Raw genomic sequence first — 21720 nt, 5'->3', positions numbered from 1 at the left:
TGTTGCTTCCATTTCCCATCATGAGCTGGATCATGACAAATCAAAAATCAACAATTCAAACATATTTACTTTTTCCCCAAACTAAAGATTGTTTTCTCAATCTAACCAAGTAGTTTTGGTGCTTAACTGCAACCGTTTAACCATGTTTTTAAAGCTGCGACCTTTATTACATGCATATTTCGCTGATACTCTCCTACGGTCATGTATGTTGTTTTGGGAGTCATTGGTAAACAACTTATTCTGTCATTCAGGTGTGCAGAGAATGTGCGAGACCCCAGTGCACTAATCCTGCATTCATGTCAAATCAGGTTATTGCAATTATGAGTTTTCATCTTGTAAATAGTACTCATGTCAACTTCTTGTGCGACGTTTTCTGAAAGCTTGGTGCTGACTGATACAAAAGAGCCTGAAAACAAAACAAACTTGGCTGCCTCACTTTAGCCAAAAACCAAAGTTCAATGAAATTAAACCCACATTTCATCATTGTACGTAATCAATGCACAGTATTTATATCAACACATGACCAACTCTGTAATACAACCATTTTGGCATGAACACTTAAAAGTCCTTTTGCTTTTAGGTGTCTGCTTTGTTGAGCTGTGGTTGGACTCAGAGACTCCACAGCCATTTTGCCTACTCATGTTTTGCTGGCAACTATTAAGGCTTGACCATAGACTGTCTATGTCTCTGACAAACCAAGAAGAAAACCTGAACAAAAAGAAAACTGGCCTACCTGGTTGATTATGTAGATGCCGTAATCAATCTTCTGCCGTCTGAGGATTGGATGGAGGTAGTGGAGCCAGTACTTTAGGTGGTTTTCTCTGTGACGAAACGGGATGATGATGGCCACCTAAACAACAGGGATAGTTTCTGTTGGTACTTTGTTTGTATTCAACAGAACAATAAAGTTCTATACTCAGGTACTTCATTTGATGCTGCTTTTTTACTTCTCCGACACTAAATTTCAGAGGGAAATATTACATTTTATACCCTATTCTGTTTATTTAGTATTATATTACAAACAGTATACGCAGCCCAGTCACAGGAGGAAAAATGTTGGCATTGTACGTTTCTACAAACTAAGGTAAGGTTACATATGTACGTTTCATTGGTATCATATCAAGATTTCTAAAATAGTGTTTGAGCTGACTTTGTCATCAGAAGATGAGAGGATAGTGGATGGTCTGTCACCCCGGTGAGACGTCTGCCAAGCTATCCAGACCAACAAACAACAAAAAACTCTAGCGAGACATTGCTTTGTTTCCAGTGGCTTTTAAGCTACCAACTGAGAGGTTTTAGCGACCCATAACTGTGTTTCTTCCTGGGATATTGCCACAAAAAGCTTTTAGGTCAGACATCGCTGCATTTCCAGGTGGGATTGTGCCACAAAACGGGTTATTTTAAGCCACAACATGGTGATTTCCTAACCATACCCAAGTGTTTTTTGTGCCTGAACACAACAACACATTAACCACAGTGTTGTTAGACACATAAAGTTTCAACATATCTGCTAAATAATAATGTACAGATGTAATGTATCTGTGGTTTGCAGGAATGTACAATGCCAACATTGATTCTGGTCATTGGGCTGGTACATTTAGCATTTAAAAATAGCTCCACCATGACCAACTACAACACCGAAGTTCTGCTTACAAAAATAATGCATCAATAATAATGATGCAATCACATACAAGTATGACATTGGTGGTAGACACTCTGCATTATGAGAACTTTCATTTTTGATACTGTCAGTACACTTTTTTGCTCAAATTTATGTACTTTTGCTCAGTAAGATTTTGAAAGCAAAGCTTTTACTACAACACCAATTCCGAAAAAATTGGGATGTTGTGTAAAATGTACATAAAAACATAATGCGATCATTTGCAGATATGTTTTGACCTTTGTTCAATCAAATATAGTTTAAAGACAAGAAATTTGCTCCAACTTTTTCAGAATAAAATTGTATTAATGGAAAATTTTTATACTATGTTATTGCTATTTTCAATGAAATATAGTCTTCCACTACTGCTATGGGAACATTTACTATAAAACATTGTACGTTTCTACAAACTAAGGTAAGGTTACATATGTACGTTTCATTGGTATCATATCAAGATTTCTAAAATAGTGTTTGAGCTGACTTTGTCATCAGAAGATGAGAGGATAGTGGATGGTCTGTCACCTTGGTGAGACGTCTGCCAAGCTATCCAGACCAACAAACAACAAAAAACTCTAGCGAGACATTGCTTTGTTTCCCGTGGCTTTTAAGCTACCAACTGAGGGGTTTTAGCAACCCATAACTGTGTTTCTTCCTGGGATAGTGCCACAAAAAGCTTTTAGGTCAGACATCGCTGCATTTCCAGGTGGGATTGTGCCACAAAACGGGTTATTTTAAGCCACAACATGGTGATTTCCTAACCATACCCAAGTGTTTTTTGTGCCTGAACACAACAACACATTAACCACAGTGTTGTTAGACACATAAAGTTTCAACATATCTGCTAAATAATAATGTACAGATGTAATGTATCTGTGGTTTGCAGGAATGTACAATGCCAACATTGATTCTGGTCATTGGGCTGGTACATTTTCTGCTTACAAAAATAATGCATCAATAATAATGATGCAATCACATACAAGTATGACATTGGTGGTAGACACTCTGCATTATGAGAACTTTCATTTTTGATACTGTCAGTACACTTTTTTGCTCAAATTTATGTACTTTTGCTCAGTAAGATTTTGAAAGCAAAGCTTTTACTACAACACCAATTCCGAAAAAATTGGGATGTTGTGTAAAATGTACATAAAAACATAATGCGATCATTTGCAGATATGTTTTGACCTTTGTTCAATCAAATATAGTTTAAAGACAAGAAATTTGCTCCAACTTTTTCAGAATAAAATTGTATTAATGGAAAATTTTTATACTATGTTATTGCTATTTTCAATGAAATATAGTCTTCCACTACTGCTATGGGAACATTTACTATAAAACATTGTTACATTTCTATCAGCTGGAGAACTACTGAGATGCATAATTAAGTCAACACCACTAAAGAAAACAAAGAATTATAATCAGTCAAGGTGCATTATCTGAAACTCTTCTGTTGACACGGGCAAAGATTACGAGACAGTCTTTCTCTTTTACATCTCTGCAGAGTGTTTGTTTGAGTAATTATGCACAAATGAGCTTTGTTCCATCCTACAGTGAACTGTTCTGCACCAGAAAATCATTTCCCTTGAAAATCCCCCCGTTAATGTCACAGTGTACATAAAGTTGGTTCTCATTCATTATGAATGAAGCAGCTCAAGGAGGGAGCTCTCAATGGCATCGCAGATTTGAGACAGACTTGAGGCCGTCCTCCATCTCTGTGCCTTAAGTGAGTCGTTCTCAGCTGTCCAAACAGTCCAAGGTTGAGCTGTAATTTACCGTGTAAGTTCATGGTAATTTTGCACTTAGATGAAGACTGACAGCAAACTGACCTTGGTTTCTGTATAGTTAGGCATTGTGATGGGTGATTTGTGCTATCTCCACTGCGGAAGGGGGCACCGTGACCGCAGTGAAGTGTTACATGGAGGAGAGAGACTTAATTAGACTATACTCTCTTTGACTACGACTTAATATGATGCCACATTTACTGTGAAAAAAGAGTAATATTCCACACTGGTTTACCTGTCTGACTTAAATCCAATACTTAGAGCATACATGAAAAATAGATAAAAATTAAAATGTAAAATATGACTAAGTACACCACTTATGACTAAACAAGATAGTAAGACAACATTAAATTAGAAATTACATTTTTACTATCTCATAAACTTTAACATTTCAAACTTTTTTTTAAAATGTTTTAGAATTGTTAACTGCCATTTCTTTATTATTACCTACCATCTTATATCACCATATAAATAAAGTATTGACTGCTGAGTGGCATCCAGTTCCATTATTTTCAAGATAAGGCAGACATCACTATAGCTATATCTCCAACTCACACCAAAATAATCTAGACTGATAAACAGCACAACACCTGAAAGGAGAAACTTTTTTTTTGGATTTCAGGTTGCACTGTCCCTTTTAAAAGGACACTTTGCTGATTTTCAACCAGCTTTGTATCAAAACAGTAAAACAAAGCACCACTAATTGAATAAAAACCAAGATTTTGCTATTGCGTTTAATATTTTTCACTTCAAATGTTTTCAGAAACATGTTTTAGCTTACTGTTAAATGGTATTACAAGACTGTTTCTTGCCAGCGGCTGCTATAACGGTGGGAGACGTGTTACATCACCTACCAGCGGGAGCATGTATTAGTCTAGTGTGGTGCCGTGGATTCTGGTAGTTGTAGGTTTTCTCCCTCTTGAGCAAAAGTCTCCTTTTTCTCAGTTTTCTCTGGTTATGTAGCACCAATTTTAAAAAATATATGCATCTTTTTATTTCATAGACATGTGAAGACCCTGCTATATCAGCAAAATACTTATTTAAGTATGTAAAATACAGGGAGACAGAGATATACAGTATATACAGACCTTCCATCTCGGCCGACAGTCAGGAGGCGTGTAGCGGCCTCCCTCCGTCACGTTGGGGTTTTCTTTCTGCACTCGTTCCATCGTCATCTGGGAGCTGAACTCGATCAACAAACGGCCGACTGAGGAAACAAGGAAAGAGGGAAGAGTTAGTGAGATGAAGAGGATAACAGAGAAAGCACAGGGTAAAGTGGAAAACAGATGAGAAAGAGAGCAAGAGAGGGAGCGAGGGATGTAGGGAGTGAGGGACAGAGGAGAGCAAGCTTTTAGCTTCAAAGCAATAATGCACGTGTATCAAAGCAATGTGTGCAGAAAATATGGTTTCAAGGGATATGCACTGCATAATGCAGCATTTAATAAGATGCACAGGCTCTGGAAAACATATATTCCTACAAAATAAACAAAGACTTTGAAGTCAGTCAGTGTAAACACAACACGAAAGGTAATTACGCTGCTCAGTGATGAAGCCACACCATATGCTATATCACCACAAATCTATCCATCGTTCCTTTGAGTACTGACGGATCAAATGCTATCTAGTCTTGTGTGCAAGAGATTGCGGGCTCAGACTCATTTTAAAAAGAAGGGCTGGCTTTAAATCTCTGGGCGGCACAATAAATACAGCCCATCGTCCAGCTAGCATCATTAAAATATATGAGCAAGCTTTGCTGTTTGGGATCCTGCAGTCCTGCAACCATAAGCCTCATTTTAACAAATCTTTGAGCACTCTTCTTGTGGCAAAATGTCACTCATTAGTGCATGTTTTTCCTCAAATCAAGCATCAGACTAATAACTAAATTCGCTCATATCAGAGCATCTTGTGTTTAAAGAAAAAAAAGCACATTGTTTGATATTTGTCGTGCAAAATTTATAGAAGATCATCAGTGTTGGAAAGGTTACAGATTACTAGTTTTCCTGTTAAAAATGTGATAAGTTATGTAGCTTTTTTAAATATTTTCATCAATTCCATATTGCATTTGATTCCTTTTGATTGATTTTTCTGACAGTTGTTTTAAACAGGACAGTAAAGCTTAAAGGACCTAAAAACATAAGTGCATAAATGTTGCATACAAATTCTCAATGGCCTTGCTGACCCGTATTGTCCAAAAACATGCAAAGAGAAGGCATTTCGACAAGGTAATGCAGGTAAAGCAACAGAATTAATGTTTTATTCAACATACAGACTTTTTACCGAAAATATTTTTTATATGTAACCCCTTTGTAATCACCAACATTTTGATAAATACTGTATTTTAATTACATATTTTTTCTCAATAACCTGTGACAATTAAATTTATTTTGTAATTTAATTACTGTAACTAGTTACTCCCCACACCAGTTACACCATTTTCAGCCCTTTTTGGCTGATTCAGCATGTTGAATTATAAAGTAGCAGAGTAGCACAATGATACAGACTAACATGCATAACAGTGAAAAATATTCTTGGCAGTTAACCGATCAAATGTTGACATCCTTTGTACAGATAATGTATGCGTTGTGTTGCATGATAAGGGTATGAGTGCAGAGAACTGTAGTGAAGAGAGAGTGGCCTTTACAGGTACATGACTTAATAATCCACTTAGCATTGACGTATGAGCTATGTGTTGAGAGGTCTCCTCCAATCAACGCTGCCCAGCCGAGCAGCATGATCGATGCCAACAAGGTTACATGTTCATAACACACCTCTTTATCATACCCACAAGAGCTGAATGCAAATTGTCCCAATAGTTCTTCTCCCAAACACCTCTGCCCATCACCCTGCATCCTTTCACTGCTCTTTTTTCCTCTTCCTCCCTCACACTAATGAGACAGTAAGTGGAACATGGTGTTTTCATCTTGTCTCAGTATAATGCTAGTTAGCACTCAGGCAGCCAAAAAGACAAAATAACAAAAAAATACAAGCACATAAAGATGCTATTTTTAGATCACAAGTTGTGTTGTTGTTTATTGACACTAAAATGTGGATAATTAAAGGGGACCTGGTAAATAGGGCAGCACTTCCTCTATACAAGTCACATGTGAAATACACTGTATATTTTGATTTTAAACAAATAACCCAGTTTAGAGTTTTATTTAGGGCAAGTTGTGAATCAAGTACAAGGCGATGAGAGCATTGTGTGTTTTAAGTGCACCGTTTCTCTGCGGCATGCACGGCTTCCTCACTATAATATCACTGTGTGTTCAGCCAGTAGCTGCACAGTATAAAACACAGTGTTTTCTGGAATCACTGAGTTCTGTATTTAGTGTTGAGAGTTAAAATCTTGGCTTTTAGAGAAGCTTCTATCCACACAAGTATGCAGCAACATGACTGCACTGATAACTGCATGGCCCAAATGAATCAAACTGATGACCATGCATCAATGCAATTGTAATTTTTTGTATGGTGCAATTTTATACAAAGTCAATACAAAGACTGATGCAAATTTTGCCAGGCAATGCAATAGGATACAAATATGCATCCATGCGGGTTCAAATGTTTTAAGCAGCAGTTGTATTCGAGTGAACTACATGAGGTGAAAATTCGCTTTGGGTTTAGAGGCACAACATACTTACAGTGCTTCAACATTTGTCTCATCGGTGAGGGTTATGTCAAAAAATCGGTCATTTTAAAAGATTAGTTCAACATTTAGGGGAATAGACTTATTCAATTTCTTGCCAAGAGTTTAAATAATAAGACTGATACAACTCTCATGTCTGTGCGCTCAGAGTAGAGATAAAACAGGGAGCTTAGCTTAGCACAAAGACTGGAGGCACAGGGGAATGGCTATACTGGCTCTGTATATGCAACCTACAGCTCACTAAGTAACACATATCTTTGTTTAATCCGTACACAAACAGGAAAGTGGGAATGGTTGGTAAAGCTCAACTCGCACGCATGTTGTTGTGATTTAAAAAGATGGTGACAGGCAGGTCAGAAAGCTTCCAAATAGTCTGGTGACGTGAGGTGAGGAACCATTTTAAATAAACACTGACATCATCCTGTTTTACCGACACAGAAGACATGAATAATACAAAGAAAGTGTGTGTGTGTGTGTGTGTAAAGAGACACGAGCAGGAAATGTGCATGTATTTGTGCATGTAAGGGTTTGGGTTTGAGCTAATGTTGGTGGAGAATGAATTGATAAATGAGACTTCTAATGTGTGTGATAGTGGTGCAATTATCTCTCTCTCGCTCTCTCTCTCTCGCGTGCACACACGCACGCACGCACGCACGCACACACGTACACAATATATCTCATGCTTATCTTTGTGGTGATATTACAGTAATACATTATAATCACGCTGCTTGAATGCTCCATCTGAGACACCCACTATACTTTGGGGGATACATCACTGCTTTGTCTGCAAATATACACCACACACACACACACATACGTGCACACACACACACACGCACAACCACACAATAATAATGAACCAAATCTCTGAGCTATTAGGTTAGTAGCACATGTACCAACACACACTGAGAGCAGACCTGAGGCAGGAAGCACTCTAAACACACACACACTCACACGCACGCACGCACACACACACACACAGAGAGCGACTCAGTCTGTTTGAGGCTGTGATTCAGCCTGGGTCAAGCTTGACAATGTAGAAACAGAAATAGTAGAAAAATGGGAGCATTCGAGTGTTTTGTTGGTTTTGAGGGTTTTTGTGTGACGCGGCATCCATCCTCAGATCGTGTTGCTCTTTGCTTCGGTTTCTCTCTCTTCCTGTCTCAGTTTGTTTGATTTGTTCTGCCCTTCTCACCACATGATTCATATATCAAAGCTGAAAGACCACTGAAATATTAAAGACAACATTCACACCTCTTCCTCCCTTCCTATCACACACACTCTCCACCAGACCAGTGGCTCTGAACCTGAGATCCACGTGTAGAAGTTTTAAAGGTTACTGGTAACTAAGACTCCACCCGACACATAAGTAGGACCAAATTATATTCAGTCTAATCTGTTTGGGTTTAGCCCCGCAGATACTGGGTGTGTGTGTCAATCATTGCAGGAGAAAAATGTGTTTTTTGAGGTGAGACCGTGAAGTGTGAAGTGTGTGAACTGTGAAGTGAACGTTAACTGGTGGAGTGTCAAGCTGCTCCCACTGCTGATGTTCTCTCTCTGTTTGGGACGACCACTTTTTGGGATGAGTCTCATAATGCTTAACTCCCTTCCTGATAGGGACTCTTACTTGATGTCAATTAATACAACCCTGATTTAGGAAGGTTTGCATGCATTGGATTTTGTGCACAATCATGGATCAGTGATAATCTCTAATTCCTATTACTAATCTGTTCCAATTACAAAATGGCAGTTTTTTTTTCAGTTTTATATTGGAAGACATTTTCCAATTCATTACTTAATAATATTGTCATAAAATAACAACATATGACGTTCCTACTTCATTTGAGCCCTTTTTTGTTTAAAATTCAGCCAGTGAGGTATCATTAATAGTGGAGAAGTTTTTTTTTTTCGCCCCCGATCATGAGCCAAGTCATTTGATTTTGATTATCTGCCGATATCGAGTCCCACCATAAAATATCATCACTTCATCATTTGGCATTATTTGGCATTTGTGTGACATTTAATCACCTTGAGTTATAGCCCAAAACATATTTTGCAAGGTCAAAGTGCCCTTGACCTTTGACTACTAAATTCTAATAACTTTATTCTTGAGTCCAAGTGGACTTTTTTGCCAAATTTGAAGACATGTCTTCAAGGTGTTCTTGAGATTCTGTGTTAACGATAATGCGACGGATGAGATCAGCGTGACCTTGACCTTTAACCTATGACCAGTGCAATGTAATCAGTTCATCATTGAGTACAAGTGAATGTTTGTGCCACATTCCTGAGATATTGGATTCATAACTGTGGTTCAGCTGCATTGATTTTGATGCTTTGTGCCTGGTAACCCTTTGAAACCTGAACAATATGGCTTAATTTCTTTCAAAAACATGGGGAGGGGGCAAATATATATAAATATTTCTAAATGTATTAATATCTTGCAATTTGTAGAACATTTCAAGTTGCTGAGTGCTCTTTTCCTCATGTTTCTGAAAGAAACTAAACTGATCCACTCCCGGTTCAAAGGTTAAAATACTTGTGAAAGGCATCTGAAAGCAGCACAAAAAAAGTGATGTCGCTCAAGGTTTAAAAGGGTTAATCATAAGTCCAACATTGTAACAGAAATGCAATGCTAAATCTGTGGAGTCCCTTTTAAAAGTAAGTACTTTTAAACTGATTAGCAGCTACAATGCATGAGTCATCAAGTCCACAATTAGCTTGCAGAGGTTTAAAACTCCAAGAGAAGTGACCGTGCACGTCGGGCTACATTTACACTGAAGAAAAGGCATTGTCTTCTTAAATACTGTATTTACTGCTTTGTCTAAAATGGTGCTATGCATAACAGCAAAAAAAGACAAACTTTGAAATGATGTCTTTGCTCAGTGATTGCAATCAAATATTTAACTTCTCACTACTATTACATCTCCATGCACAACAACAGAATGCTAAATCAACACCAACCAAACATCTTCGTGCACATGTCCCTACTTGGGATTAAATTAGAATCAAAATCAGAAATACTTCATTGTTCCCAGGGGGGAAATTATGGTTTGTCACAGTCCCTCTGATGCCAGGCACAGAGAATTATAGAAAGCAGAAATATGTACCAGCACAAAGTATGTAAAAATATAAATACAAAATACAATAATAAAAAAAACAAGTAGCACTTGTATGTAAAGTGTGTAAGTGTGTAAAAAAATAAAATACAGTAATAAGAAAAAGTTAGCAGTAGTATTTGAATATTTAAATTCATAAATATGTGTAATATGCTGAGAGGGTAAAGTGTGCAAAAATGGACAAACTTTGTGCCTTGTGCTATAATACAATGTATAAAACTTGTATGTGAAGTTAGAAATATAAAATATGTATGCTGCTACAATGTACAACAGATTAATACAAGTGTAAGAAAAGCAATAGAATATTTACGACATATGCAATATGTGTAACATGGTTAATATGGCCCACATTTAAGAGTTGGAAGAATATTGCACATTTGAATAATTGCACAGAGGATGGCTGCAGTCGAAATATTGCACATATTATTGCAGTTAAGAGTGACACAAAGGATAATTGCACATTGAAAATAAACAAATGATGGAATTTTAATTGCAGATGTGTGAATTAAAACCATCTCTGAATAAAAAGAAAAAGAAAAACTTTCTTTTTCCCCTAAAGCCACAGAGTCACTGGTGTTTCCGGTCACGCCATCTGACCACATAAGCTACACAACAGGCTGGTTGTTAATCAGCAGGCCCGTCCTGAGACTTTCTGTGCCTCTATGTTACTTAAGTGACAACTGAAGCAGTGCCAGGGTCAGATTTCACAGAGAGAGTTTATAATTGGGTTTGGTTCTTTGGCTTCAGGATGAGGGGAGAGATGAGAGTCGAAGAAAGTGAATAAATGGGAAAAAAATAGAGAAAAGGAAGTGAAAGGAGAGGAAAAGAAAGCGGGAGGGAGAGATTGTTCCTCTCCTCTTGCCTCCCACTGACACAGACTCCGTGACAATAGAGACTTTCAGCTCTTTGAATCTTAATAGCCCGTCCACTCTCCTTTTCTCCTCTTTTTCTCTCGCTTTCAATCATTTACAAGTGCCTCTACCAACTGTGGACTGTAATTGCTATTCTTCCACAGAAAAGGAGAAAGAGAAGAGGTAAAAAAAGAGATTTGATGGAAGGAGGGAATAAGGGAGGAAAATGTGTGTGAGAGATGAAAAGAAAGGGAGAAAGAAAGTCAAACAATGATGTGTACAATGTAGTTTTTCTTCCCCTTTTACAATTTCTTTCACTTTGTTTATCTCTTTTTGTCATCCTCTTCTATAGTCAAGAGTCCTCACTGTGAATCTCTCCTCTGAGAGAGGCAAATGCTGTGGCTCAGCTATGAAACTGCGCGTTTGTGTGTCTGCATGTGAGTGTTCGTGTGAATTAACTGGATCAGAGGATTAATGGTATCTAGGAATCTCCTCAACATGCAAAACATCCACTCATCTGTTTGTGTGGGTGTGTATTAAAGGATAACACTCGGTGTGTGTGTGTGTGTGTGTGTGTGTGTGTGTGTGTGTGTGTGTGTGTGTGTGTGTGTGTGTGTGTGTGTGTGGGCTGAAGAAGAAGAGATAAAGGGTTAACAGTGGTGTATTCACAGCTCACAAACCACACGAGCACCGACGACTGCCAAGAATGCCGCGACATCCGTGAACTGACAGCTTTGTTGTCGCAAGCCATGTTGCTGGGAAAATGAAACCCGGATGACAAAAAGAAAACATGAACGTTATGAGAAGGATAATGTGAAACCGGTCGGTTTTTTGATTAAAAAAACATTGCTGCAGTTTCCTTGAGAGCACAACAGAGAGAATTTTGACCAAACTGAATTTTTCAATGACTGAATGGTAACATAACCTTGACAAAATAAAGTGTTGTACTCATCTCTTGCAGTGAAATGAACAGAAATCAAAAGGCTTCTTGGAAGGTAACAACAACTTAGAGGTAACGCCAAACAACAGAGAAAATATGGCACACACATCCCACAAATCAAGAGAAATGAAATAGAGAGAAATAGAGCTGCAAAGTGGGAGGCTTATTTTCGAAGTCGTGTTCATTTTCTGTACTGACAATGTTAGGTGACGGACACTGATTTGGAGCACTTCGGCTGTTTGGATTACATGACTCTCTCCCGATTTAGTCATTACAAAAAGGAGTTAGTGTGTTAGAAAACACTGTGTGATTAAAGACATGAGGAGAGAAGTCAACCGTGACTCCCAAAGTGCATTTCAGTAAGAAGCATCTGTGCATAAAGCTTAAATTCTGCAGCATGTGCCGCTAACTGAGAGAAGAACCTACAAAATCATGCTTTCCAGGAACACGGTTCATTTATAAGTTTAAATCAGGTTACTTTGGGATTTTAAATCTGGCTCTGATTCCTGCATTTTTCTCTGTTGCAACAGCAACCAAACTGATGCAGGAAAAAACATAATTTCTCAGACATTAAGTACATAAAATGGCCATTAAATAAACCTACAATTGTGGTAAACTATGCAGGAGACTTTAGTGTTGCTATGCTGAGAGAAACTGAGAAAATCCTTAGGGATGCACCGATTTATAGGACGATATTTGCCTTGTTGACTGCCATTAGCCGATCTGCAAAAAAAGATTGCTTTCACCGGGGAAGTTGGACGATGTTTTTCTGTGAAACATCAATTTTGCACAGGCAAAAAGCCAGGCTTGAGACTAAAAGCATCCCATCATCCTGTGGATAGTAGAAAATGTGTTTAGGATGAAGAGAAACCTTCCCTGGGATGCTGTTGGAACGAAAGGACGCAGCCTACTCGTCCTCTGAGAATCCCACATTGTGAACAACGAATCCATGTTGACATTGGCAAGAGGAGAGCTAGTTAAAGCTAACTGTTAGCAGCCAGTAGAAGGAATTAAAAGCTGACAGAGGTTACATTGTGATGCATTCAAGCACTAAACAGTAAAAACGAGTATTGAGCGGAGGTAAATTATAACCGTCTCATGATGTGTTTCATGTAATCTTTTGGTCGTTTTTGGTGATAAATTTGAATAAAAACAGAAGAAATTTGCTGATGTTCTCACAGCAATATAAAATATATATTAGAGACATTATATTTAGTAAAAAGGCTTTCAAGGAAGGAATTTTTGTAAAAAAAAATTCATTCATGTGGATGATTCAATTTGGACTCATTCAAAGGTAGTGTAATGAAGGGCTGAATTAGTTTAGTTATTTTATGTAGCTCTATTTGTAAGAGAAGGAATAAATAACTACAAAAACAAAATAAACAAAAATCATAAAAACACTGGTATTGGCAGAATTTATTTTAATTATTAGGACTGGCCCAAAGTTTCAAAACTGGTGCATCTCTACATCAAATAACCTGCAAAACAATCAACTCAGACATTACAAGTAATCGAAAAGAGTATTTTATAAAAAAGTATTTGAAAAGAAGCCAATATTTAACTAAAACTACTTGGAGACTCTCGCACCCAATAATGGGCTTTACCTTCCTAGAAAAAGAATATACATATATATATATATATATATATATATATATATATATATATATATATATATATATATTTAAAAAAAGGACATTGCATACTAATACTCATAAATAGTAATAAATAGTATAAACTAAAGGGAGTGCAGTAAAAATGCAGTTTAAACAAAGGTCTGAATGACTTTAAAACAGTTATTTAAAAAAAGATGAAAAGAGAGAATAAAGCAACAGTAACAACAAAAACCCATCAATATCAGCTATTGGCCAAATGTTATTGAGGATATCAGCCCAGAATTTCACAATTGGTGCATCCCTCAAGAAAAAAGTTGAAATGCAGATTTAATGTGGGAAAACTACTTAAAATTTGTCAAAATTTTACAGTAAATTAAGGCAAAATCAAGGATCATATTTCCCCTTTGAATTATTTTCTTCCCGTGTTCAGACTTGCAGCCATAAATAGACTACTTTTTTTTTTATTTCCGGGTGTTATGTATGACAAACAACCTGTGTGTACACAAACAAGCTATAACAGGAACTTTCATTAATGAGAGTGAATTTCAAGCTGACGAAAGTAGCCTAATTATGGCATGAAACACTTCAGTTTGGACTCTGGGAAAAAAAACGAAAAGGTGCCATCTCTTGCACTGAGTAATTTTATCAGCATTTCCTAAAGTACTACTCAATGCTCTTTTCAATACCAGTGTTGTGGATCATTACCCAAACAGGCAAAGCAAAAAGCACTTAATGGCTCTGATCCATGAGCACAGTATGTTCACCACCGTGTTTATGTTCTGAGACGGAAGAGGTTTGGAAGTGGGGGGCATGAAACAGATGGAGGAGGCATGTAACAAGAGCATCATATCCCGGCACAAGAAACACGGTGTGTGGAAGGGAGACAAAGACGACATCAGAAATAGAAGAGGAGAGAGATATAAAGGGAGCACTTTTTGAGAGATAAAAGGACAGCAGAGGGAGGATAAATAGACAAAAACAGAAAAGAAGGGGAATGAAACAGCTGAAGAAACAGAGGGAGATAACAAAGGAAACAAAACAAGAAGAGGGGTGATGAATACAGACTCCATGGCAACACAACACCGGTGAAAACAAAGGTGTTTTTTCACTGCTCTGCAGTACTGTTACTGTAACTGTTAGGTTTCTAATTTGCTTGGTAGCAGAGCTGTCATCAATGAAAACACACTGAAAAGTTCATAATAATGTTTCATATAAACCAGTAACGATAAAGAGCATCAGCCTCAGTTACTTCATTAATTAATTTATGGTATAATCAAACCACTTATTTGTTAAGAAACTTAAGTTTTAGACTTTTGAAGACCTTTTCAGTGTTTTCCACAGAATTAAAATCTATGTGTAGTGATTGTTAATGGCAGGCGCAGAGATCAGCAAACTTTCAGGTTCTGCTGTGTTTAATGTTCAGGTCCTACTGTGTTTATTTTAATTTATTATTGTACTCCTTTTAATGGTCATTTTTAATCATTTTATTCTTCGTAACACTTTGGATCTCAATTATTTTATGTGTTTGTCCTCATATTGTATTTGGTGGTGAGTGTTTTTTTTTTCCTGTGCGAGTGGATGAGAGGATCAGCTGCTGCAGAGTGAGAGAAAGCAAACTTGTAGACCAAGCAGAATAAACACTTAAGTTTCACTTTCTCTTTGCCTGGCGTTTTACTGCTCCGTCTGTACCCAGAGTACACTTTCCACTCCATGAGCGTGGTGCAATAAATAATTGAACTGTGTATGTATTCTAACAGCGCTCCTGGTAAACAGTTCAGCACTAAAAACTGAAAATCAATATGTGGCACCAGTTGTTGATATTGTGGCCAGCCACCACAAATAAATGGATATGTGGGAAACCCTGTCTGTAATACTACAGAGAATACAATTTTATACTTCTTTTACGGTCATACCTTGAAAGGTTTTATGGAAATCAGCAGGGAGGATGGACAGAATTTTTTTTTTTTTTTTTTATATAACAAAACACCTATGCAGTACTTGCCAGTAGTATATTACAATAAATTCTAATGATATTTTAAATTAAATAATTTATTTTATTAACCAATTAGATTAACCAATGAAAAATGATTAATTAATTTAAATTTAAAAAGTTTTTGCTTAAAATGAAAACATGCCTATTATGATATCATGAGCTTCCTAGCTACTTTGGCGGGGTCGTTCCCATTCCCAGGGTACTATGTCTCTAGATATAAACTAACATTGTAAGAAATTTGTAGGGTCAAGTTTCACAGTTCAAACTGCAGAAAAACAAAGGGAGATGAACATTTCAAATGCAGTTTGAATGGTATAAATGTGTTCAGCCTCTGCTGAGAAATCGATAACGTCCACAAAAGTGTCTTGCATGCAAATTTGAGTGCTTAGGTTTCAAGAGTATAAGCTCAGTAGGCTATGAACTGTGGGTGGTGACTCTAACGTATCAACCCTGAGAAACATACATTGAACACTGGACCAGGGGCAGAATATTGCTGAGAACATAAAACCCTTTAAAAGCTCTCCTTAATTAGTCATATTAACAGGATATTGACCTGGGGAAGACAGGACCCTGGGAACATTATTTCTGCTTTTGCTGACAGTACTGGAAGTGCTTGCTCCAGGTCTGATGGTTCTGACCGAACTCCAATAAAAAAGGTTATAAGGACATTTCATTGTCAAAATAAACCCAATTTGGGACCCAATAAGGATTTTTTTTTTTTTTAAGAACTTTATTTGTTTCAAACACATCAGATACCCTGTAGTTGTGTCTCAGTTCCATAATGCATACTAATTATTACCAGTTGATTAACATCATCCTATTAATCTGGAATTAATCTATTCCGAGTAATCTAGGGACAGTAAGGTTGTGCTGTGTACTGGCTCTACCAACCATCCAAACGTGTGTGTATTTCCCTAGTTGCTGTTTTGGCATGATTTGGCCTGTTCCCCCTATTACATGATATCAAATCTGCATGACTGGCAGTCGAGTCGACACTAGCATGCCAGCATGTGGCGCTGTGTGTGTGTGTGTGTGTGTGTGTGTGTGTGTGTGTGTGTGTGTGTGTGTGTGTGTGTGTGTGTGTGTGTGTGTGTGTGTGTGAGTGAAAGCATGTGTGTCAGTGTTTTTGGCAGTACAGCTACAGGTCTCACTGCCACTGTCCAGCTGGCACCCTGATGTGGAAGTTGGCACATAACACTAACACAGACACACACACAGACGCTGACACACACACACACACACACACACACACATCACAAATGCTATTCTCAGAAGATCCTGAATCAGTCGTAACCAAACCCCTAAAGACTCCAAGGTCACGATGCCGTCAGAGTCATAAACTGTGTAAAAGAGGTGGACGCAGCCTGTTGGTCTGAATTTGAATTGCCTTGAATCTGTATTCTTTCTAATGGCCAGCAGGGGGCCAATCCATTGGTTGCAAAAAAAAGTCCTGGTGCATATAAAAGATAGGAATGGGAATTTAATTTTTTTTTACTGATCCTGATGCTATTATCGATCCTGCTTGCTAATTCGATTCTTTATTAATTCTTTTTTGATACCTGACCAATTTTCTGTGTGGAAAAAAAGTAGCCCTGCACGGGTTTCCAGCTTCAATACAACTGAAAATATAAGAAAAACGGAATGAAAAACTGCGTGGCGCTGATGATGTTATAACAGAATATTTGCCCTGCTTATTCAGGAAACATAAGCAGGCAGAATATTTGGAATCTGTTCTCTATCTCCACCGATAATAGTAAAAAGATGTGTCCTTGCTGCAGCGGCCCTGGGTTCAACTCCAACCTGCAACCCTCTCACTCACCCTTTTACACTTATCAAAATAAAGGCAAAAAGCCAACAAAAGTCTTAAAAAAAACCACAAACACATTTTGAGAAACAGTTGGGTAACAAAGTCTAAGGAGATCTTGCTAAATTTTGGTTTCAGCTAACATTTGTGGGAGAATTTGTCCCTGAACATTTAGGTACGATGCACATGAGCTAATTAAGGGCATACTGGGTTATTTTATCTGATAAATCAGATCTCAAAATCCTAGCAATACTAAGATATTAATGTGGATGACTGGATGAACTGTTCATCATACAAACACAAATTTATCAGAGTGAATCGCCTCTTCTTGACCTAGAAGGATTTTTTTTATCCTTGGGTTCAAACAGAGAAGGAAAAATGAAACACTCTTACGGGGAGCGGTTCATGTCAAGCACGCATTTCTCTGAACTGAATCTGACATTTGACATTTCTGAAGGCTGTACTTTGACACTTCTCGCATGCATGTGTGTATTTGCATGTGTCTGACACCTACACACACACATGCAGATGCACATAAACCCATCTGAGAGTATCAGTGTCAGCGTATCAGTGTCCCTCTGTTCACGTCTGTCTTGATCTTCCTCTGCTTTAATCTCCTTTCCTTCTTTTCTCACTGGAATTTCTTTCTTCTGTCCATCACCATTAAAGGCTATCCAAATACGTCTGACTGTGTGCGGACGCAAATGCTAAACACACATGATCAGAAACACACACCCCTGTTCTTGAAAGAAATTAACTCAAAGCCATGCCACGGTACAAAGATGAAGTTGGACAAATAGAGGGGCAAATTAACACAAATACAATACAAGTTGAATTCAAAAGTGTTGATAGAGAGAAGATCAAATGGGAGAGGAAGGGAATTCAGTAGTTTGGGGCAGCTACTGAAAAGTTTTTGGTGAGAGGATCTATAGAGCTACAGTAGCAGGGTGCCAGTGGAGGGATGCAATTATCAGAGTAATATTTCTCATTTTGAATCTTGTTGAAAGCTTTGCAAGAGCTTTCTGATCTAGAAGACGGGATGGATAGAGGAGGATGAGTGAAACATAAGGAGTAGTAATCAAGGAGGATGGCTATAAAAGCATAGATGACTTTCTAAACACACAAAGAAACAGACAAGACTTTGCATAAAGACGAACTGTGTGAGAAAGCATAAAAAAACCCGATCCTCATTAAAAATGTCTAAATCCTGAAATTGAGTTCATTAAATCATCACTGAAACAAAAAAACAGTTTAATTTGACCCCTAAAAGTGCTTACAAAGTGGCTCATTGTTTAACGATTGTGCACTCTGTTGTAATAATATGGGGTGTAAAATGACTTCATGACTGTGAGGGTAAAGAGAAGGCTATACGATTTCAATTTTGCAGCAACAAGATATGAACAGTTAGAGTGTTTTTCAGCTCTGCACCATATGGCTTTTTATTGTTACTGAGCTCAATTAGGGGAACAAGCAAAGAAAAACTTCAACTGAAGTTATCCATTCCTGTCTCAAACTCATAGCTGCTGTAGCAGCAGCAGCACCATGAATCAAAAGCAGCTTGATACGACAGAGCCTACTTTAGCTCAGCAGTGTGTGACCAAAATTAGGAGCCACACAGAGTCACAGATGAGTCTTCACGGGAAAACAGATGTAAAAAAATACAGTAGAGTTGTCTGAGTAACACACAAAAATGATTGCATTAACTGTGCTGTGAATTATTGTTATTAATATACAATGGTTTGTAGGAGAAATACCAGTACAGAAGCATTTATGTTGCATTGTAGCAGAGCAGCAGCTTCTCAAACATCGCATGTGAGTTCTGATGCCAGAGATGCATCCAGGTGACATTAGGGATGCCATGGTGCGGAAATTTTCCCACTGGTTAAGAAACTTGCAAAAACACTGATGTTACAGACACCAGGTACTCATTTAGATTTATTTTTTGTGGCATTTTTTTGCAGTAAATAGAAAATGTGGGAACGTTAGAATAGAATAAGGGCATGTGAAAAGGCCACAGTGTATATAGGGCGCTCACTCTACCAGGTGAGCTCGAGGTCGCCCCGTACACCAGACACTTAAGGTATATATTGAGAATTATACAATGCTCAATATCAGTAGAGCACTTACTTTGATCTTTAACATCTGACCTTTAGATCTTCCCCTAATGTTATACAAAAGGGAACAGGAACAGTTGGTGTTGTTGTAGCAGCACTGGCTTTGCTTTTTAATAAACTTGCTTTTTGCGCTTTGGGTTGTGGCTCGGCAGTGACTCCCTCCTCTCTTTATCTCCCTCTTCTCTCACTATTGCTCTATGCCCTCAAACCAATAACTACCAATAATGCCTTGACCACAAAATCACAGATTTCTTGGCTCCAGAAAAGCAAGTTCAAAGGTGTGGAAGAGGCATTTCTTGAGGTAATAGAGTACCAAAGTGTCTACACAAGAGAAACAGTCAAGAACGGTACATAGAGCATATAAAGGCCCTTAGTGAGTCTTTGTGCTTCAAGTCTTTTTTTCCTTTAGTTTTAGCGTTCAGCGATTATGTGTTTGACTCTGAGCTTTGCCAATATGCATTTGATGTACATTTGATGCTGTCCCTGAATACCTTTAAGTATCTGTATTATTTGGGGCGGTGAACAAGTGAGTGATGCAAATAATCTTTGTTTAAGCTAAAGTGAAAATCTGTAAGGACATCTTGAAAGAGGGGTTTAATTAGTTGTAACAACATCATTTGGTGGGACAGACAGACCTGCAGTTTATCTTAGCAGGTGATAGCCTACACAGACCAGAATGATGGTTGGATACTAATGCATAAGTTTGCTGAGCTGCATTTGTTGACCCGAGCTCATAATGTGGGTGGCTTCACTTAAACTACAGCTATTTCCTTTTGGTAGACGATTTTCTCCAAAGCAACATACAAATGAAGGAGAATCCAAGCCACAGGAGATATAGTGCAATATTAAGATCGTATATGCAAATGTTTTCAATTACAAAGTCAATTTCTTAATCTACCTAAAAAATGTAAAATAGAGCCGATAAGTTCACTAAAAGCTGGATTTTGGCTTTGTTTGAAAGCGTTGTGAAAATCAGACTAGTGTCAGTGTACCTAAAGTAATAAGAGCATTGCGTGCATAAAAAGGAAATATGAAAATAAGAGGTAATAATTCCCTTCATAATGAAACAAAGAGGCTAATGAGTTTAAATGAATCATGTAGAAAAACTACCTAATCCCAATTACTCACAACAGGAAATGTTATTAAGCTAAGCTGCAGGTAAGACAAACTGGAAGACACAGTGAGATAAACCAGCAGAAAACACCCTGAGGTATGAAGGGAAGTGCAGCCTGTAAGAGAGACAGAGACGGAGCCAAACAGAGAGGGATGCTCTCAATCTCTCCAGCTGGGGATGGTAACCCAGCCGGCAGGCTCTGACAGGCTGCTACGGACTCCCCCACACCTGAGGTCTCTCCTCTCTCCATTTATAAAGCGGACTTCTCACACAAAACATGCTCTTATTCTGAATCTCTTATTCAGGAGCTGCAGCTTACCTGCAAACGTTAATGATTCATGCATCAAGCTGTAGTTTAAATCAGCACTCAGCAGCTGCTGTTAAAAACCATTTGCATTTGACCTCAGAGCATTTTTAGAGTTGGGTTTGCAGTGGTTTTGCATTTATATTCAAATGTTACAGTAAACTCTGTTGTTTGTCTGAAAAATAAAACTGATACATGTCTTTTCTCTTCCAAACCCCTTTTTTTCTGTCCTGAAAATCATCATTTCTATTTTTCTAGCAGCTGTTTCTATATCCTGCAAATGAACAATGGAGAGCACAACAATACGGAAGACAACAAAAAGAGCACCACGCACACACATCAAGGCTTTTGTATGTGTGTGTGTGTGTGTGTGTGTGTGTGTGTGTTTGTGTGTGTGTGAGCATGCAGCCGATGATGATATCTATCTATAGGAACAAGAACAGACAACCAGGTGTGATTCCTTTCAGCTTTGACAAAGCACACACCTTAGCCAATTCAATTACAGATACGTATAAATATATATACACACACACACACACACAGAAACACAGAGCGAACGGCTCAATAACAATATATCATAGCCTTCATAACAAATTAGCTCTTTTCACCTCTTGTTCTTGTATGTAGTGCCCCGAAAACAACAACAATCACTGATTCAACAGAACAAAATCCTAAATTGAAAACATGGTGGGGCGATCTAATGGGACGAGCCTCTACACCGCTTTTTAGAAAAAGGAAGAATACAGCAATAAAAAGATAATGAATGTGCAAGCAGCCATAAAAGAGA

At 37.9% G+C, this 21720-nt stretch overlaps 1 protein-coding gene across 2 annotated transcripts in view; it reads right to left on the bottom strand.

Annotated features, from left to right (window-relative positions):
- Positions 1–21720, bottom strand: part of b4galt2 (beta-1,4-galactosyltransferase 2) — a 210090-nt gene that overhangs the window by 107007 nt on the left and 81363 nt on the right. For both annotated transcript variants that reach the window (XM_042497979.2, XM_088085669.1), the window contains exons 3-4: positions 4530–4648; positions 734–850 (exon numbers count right to left, since the gene is read on the bottom strand). In XM_042497979.2, the coding sequence (XP_042353913.1) occupies positions 734–850; positions 4530–4648 (236 nt within the window). The remainder of the gene's footprint in view (positions 1–733; positions 851–4529; positions 4649–21720) is intronic.

This window comes from Plectropomus leopardus, chromosome 12 (assembly GCF_026936395.1).
Source record: "Plectropomus leopardus strain MGB_pleo_1.0 chromosome 12, ASM2693639v1, whole genome shotgun sequence".
NCBI lineage: Eukaryota > Metazoa > Chordata > Actinopteri > Perciformes > Serranidae > Plectropomus > Plectropomus leopardus.
The sequence above is the reverse complement of the archived record's forward strand: the minus strand, read 5'-3'. Positions and strand labels throughout refer to the sequence as shown.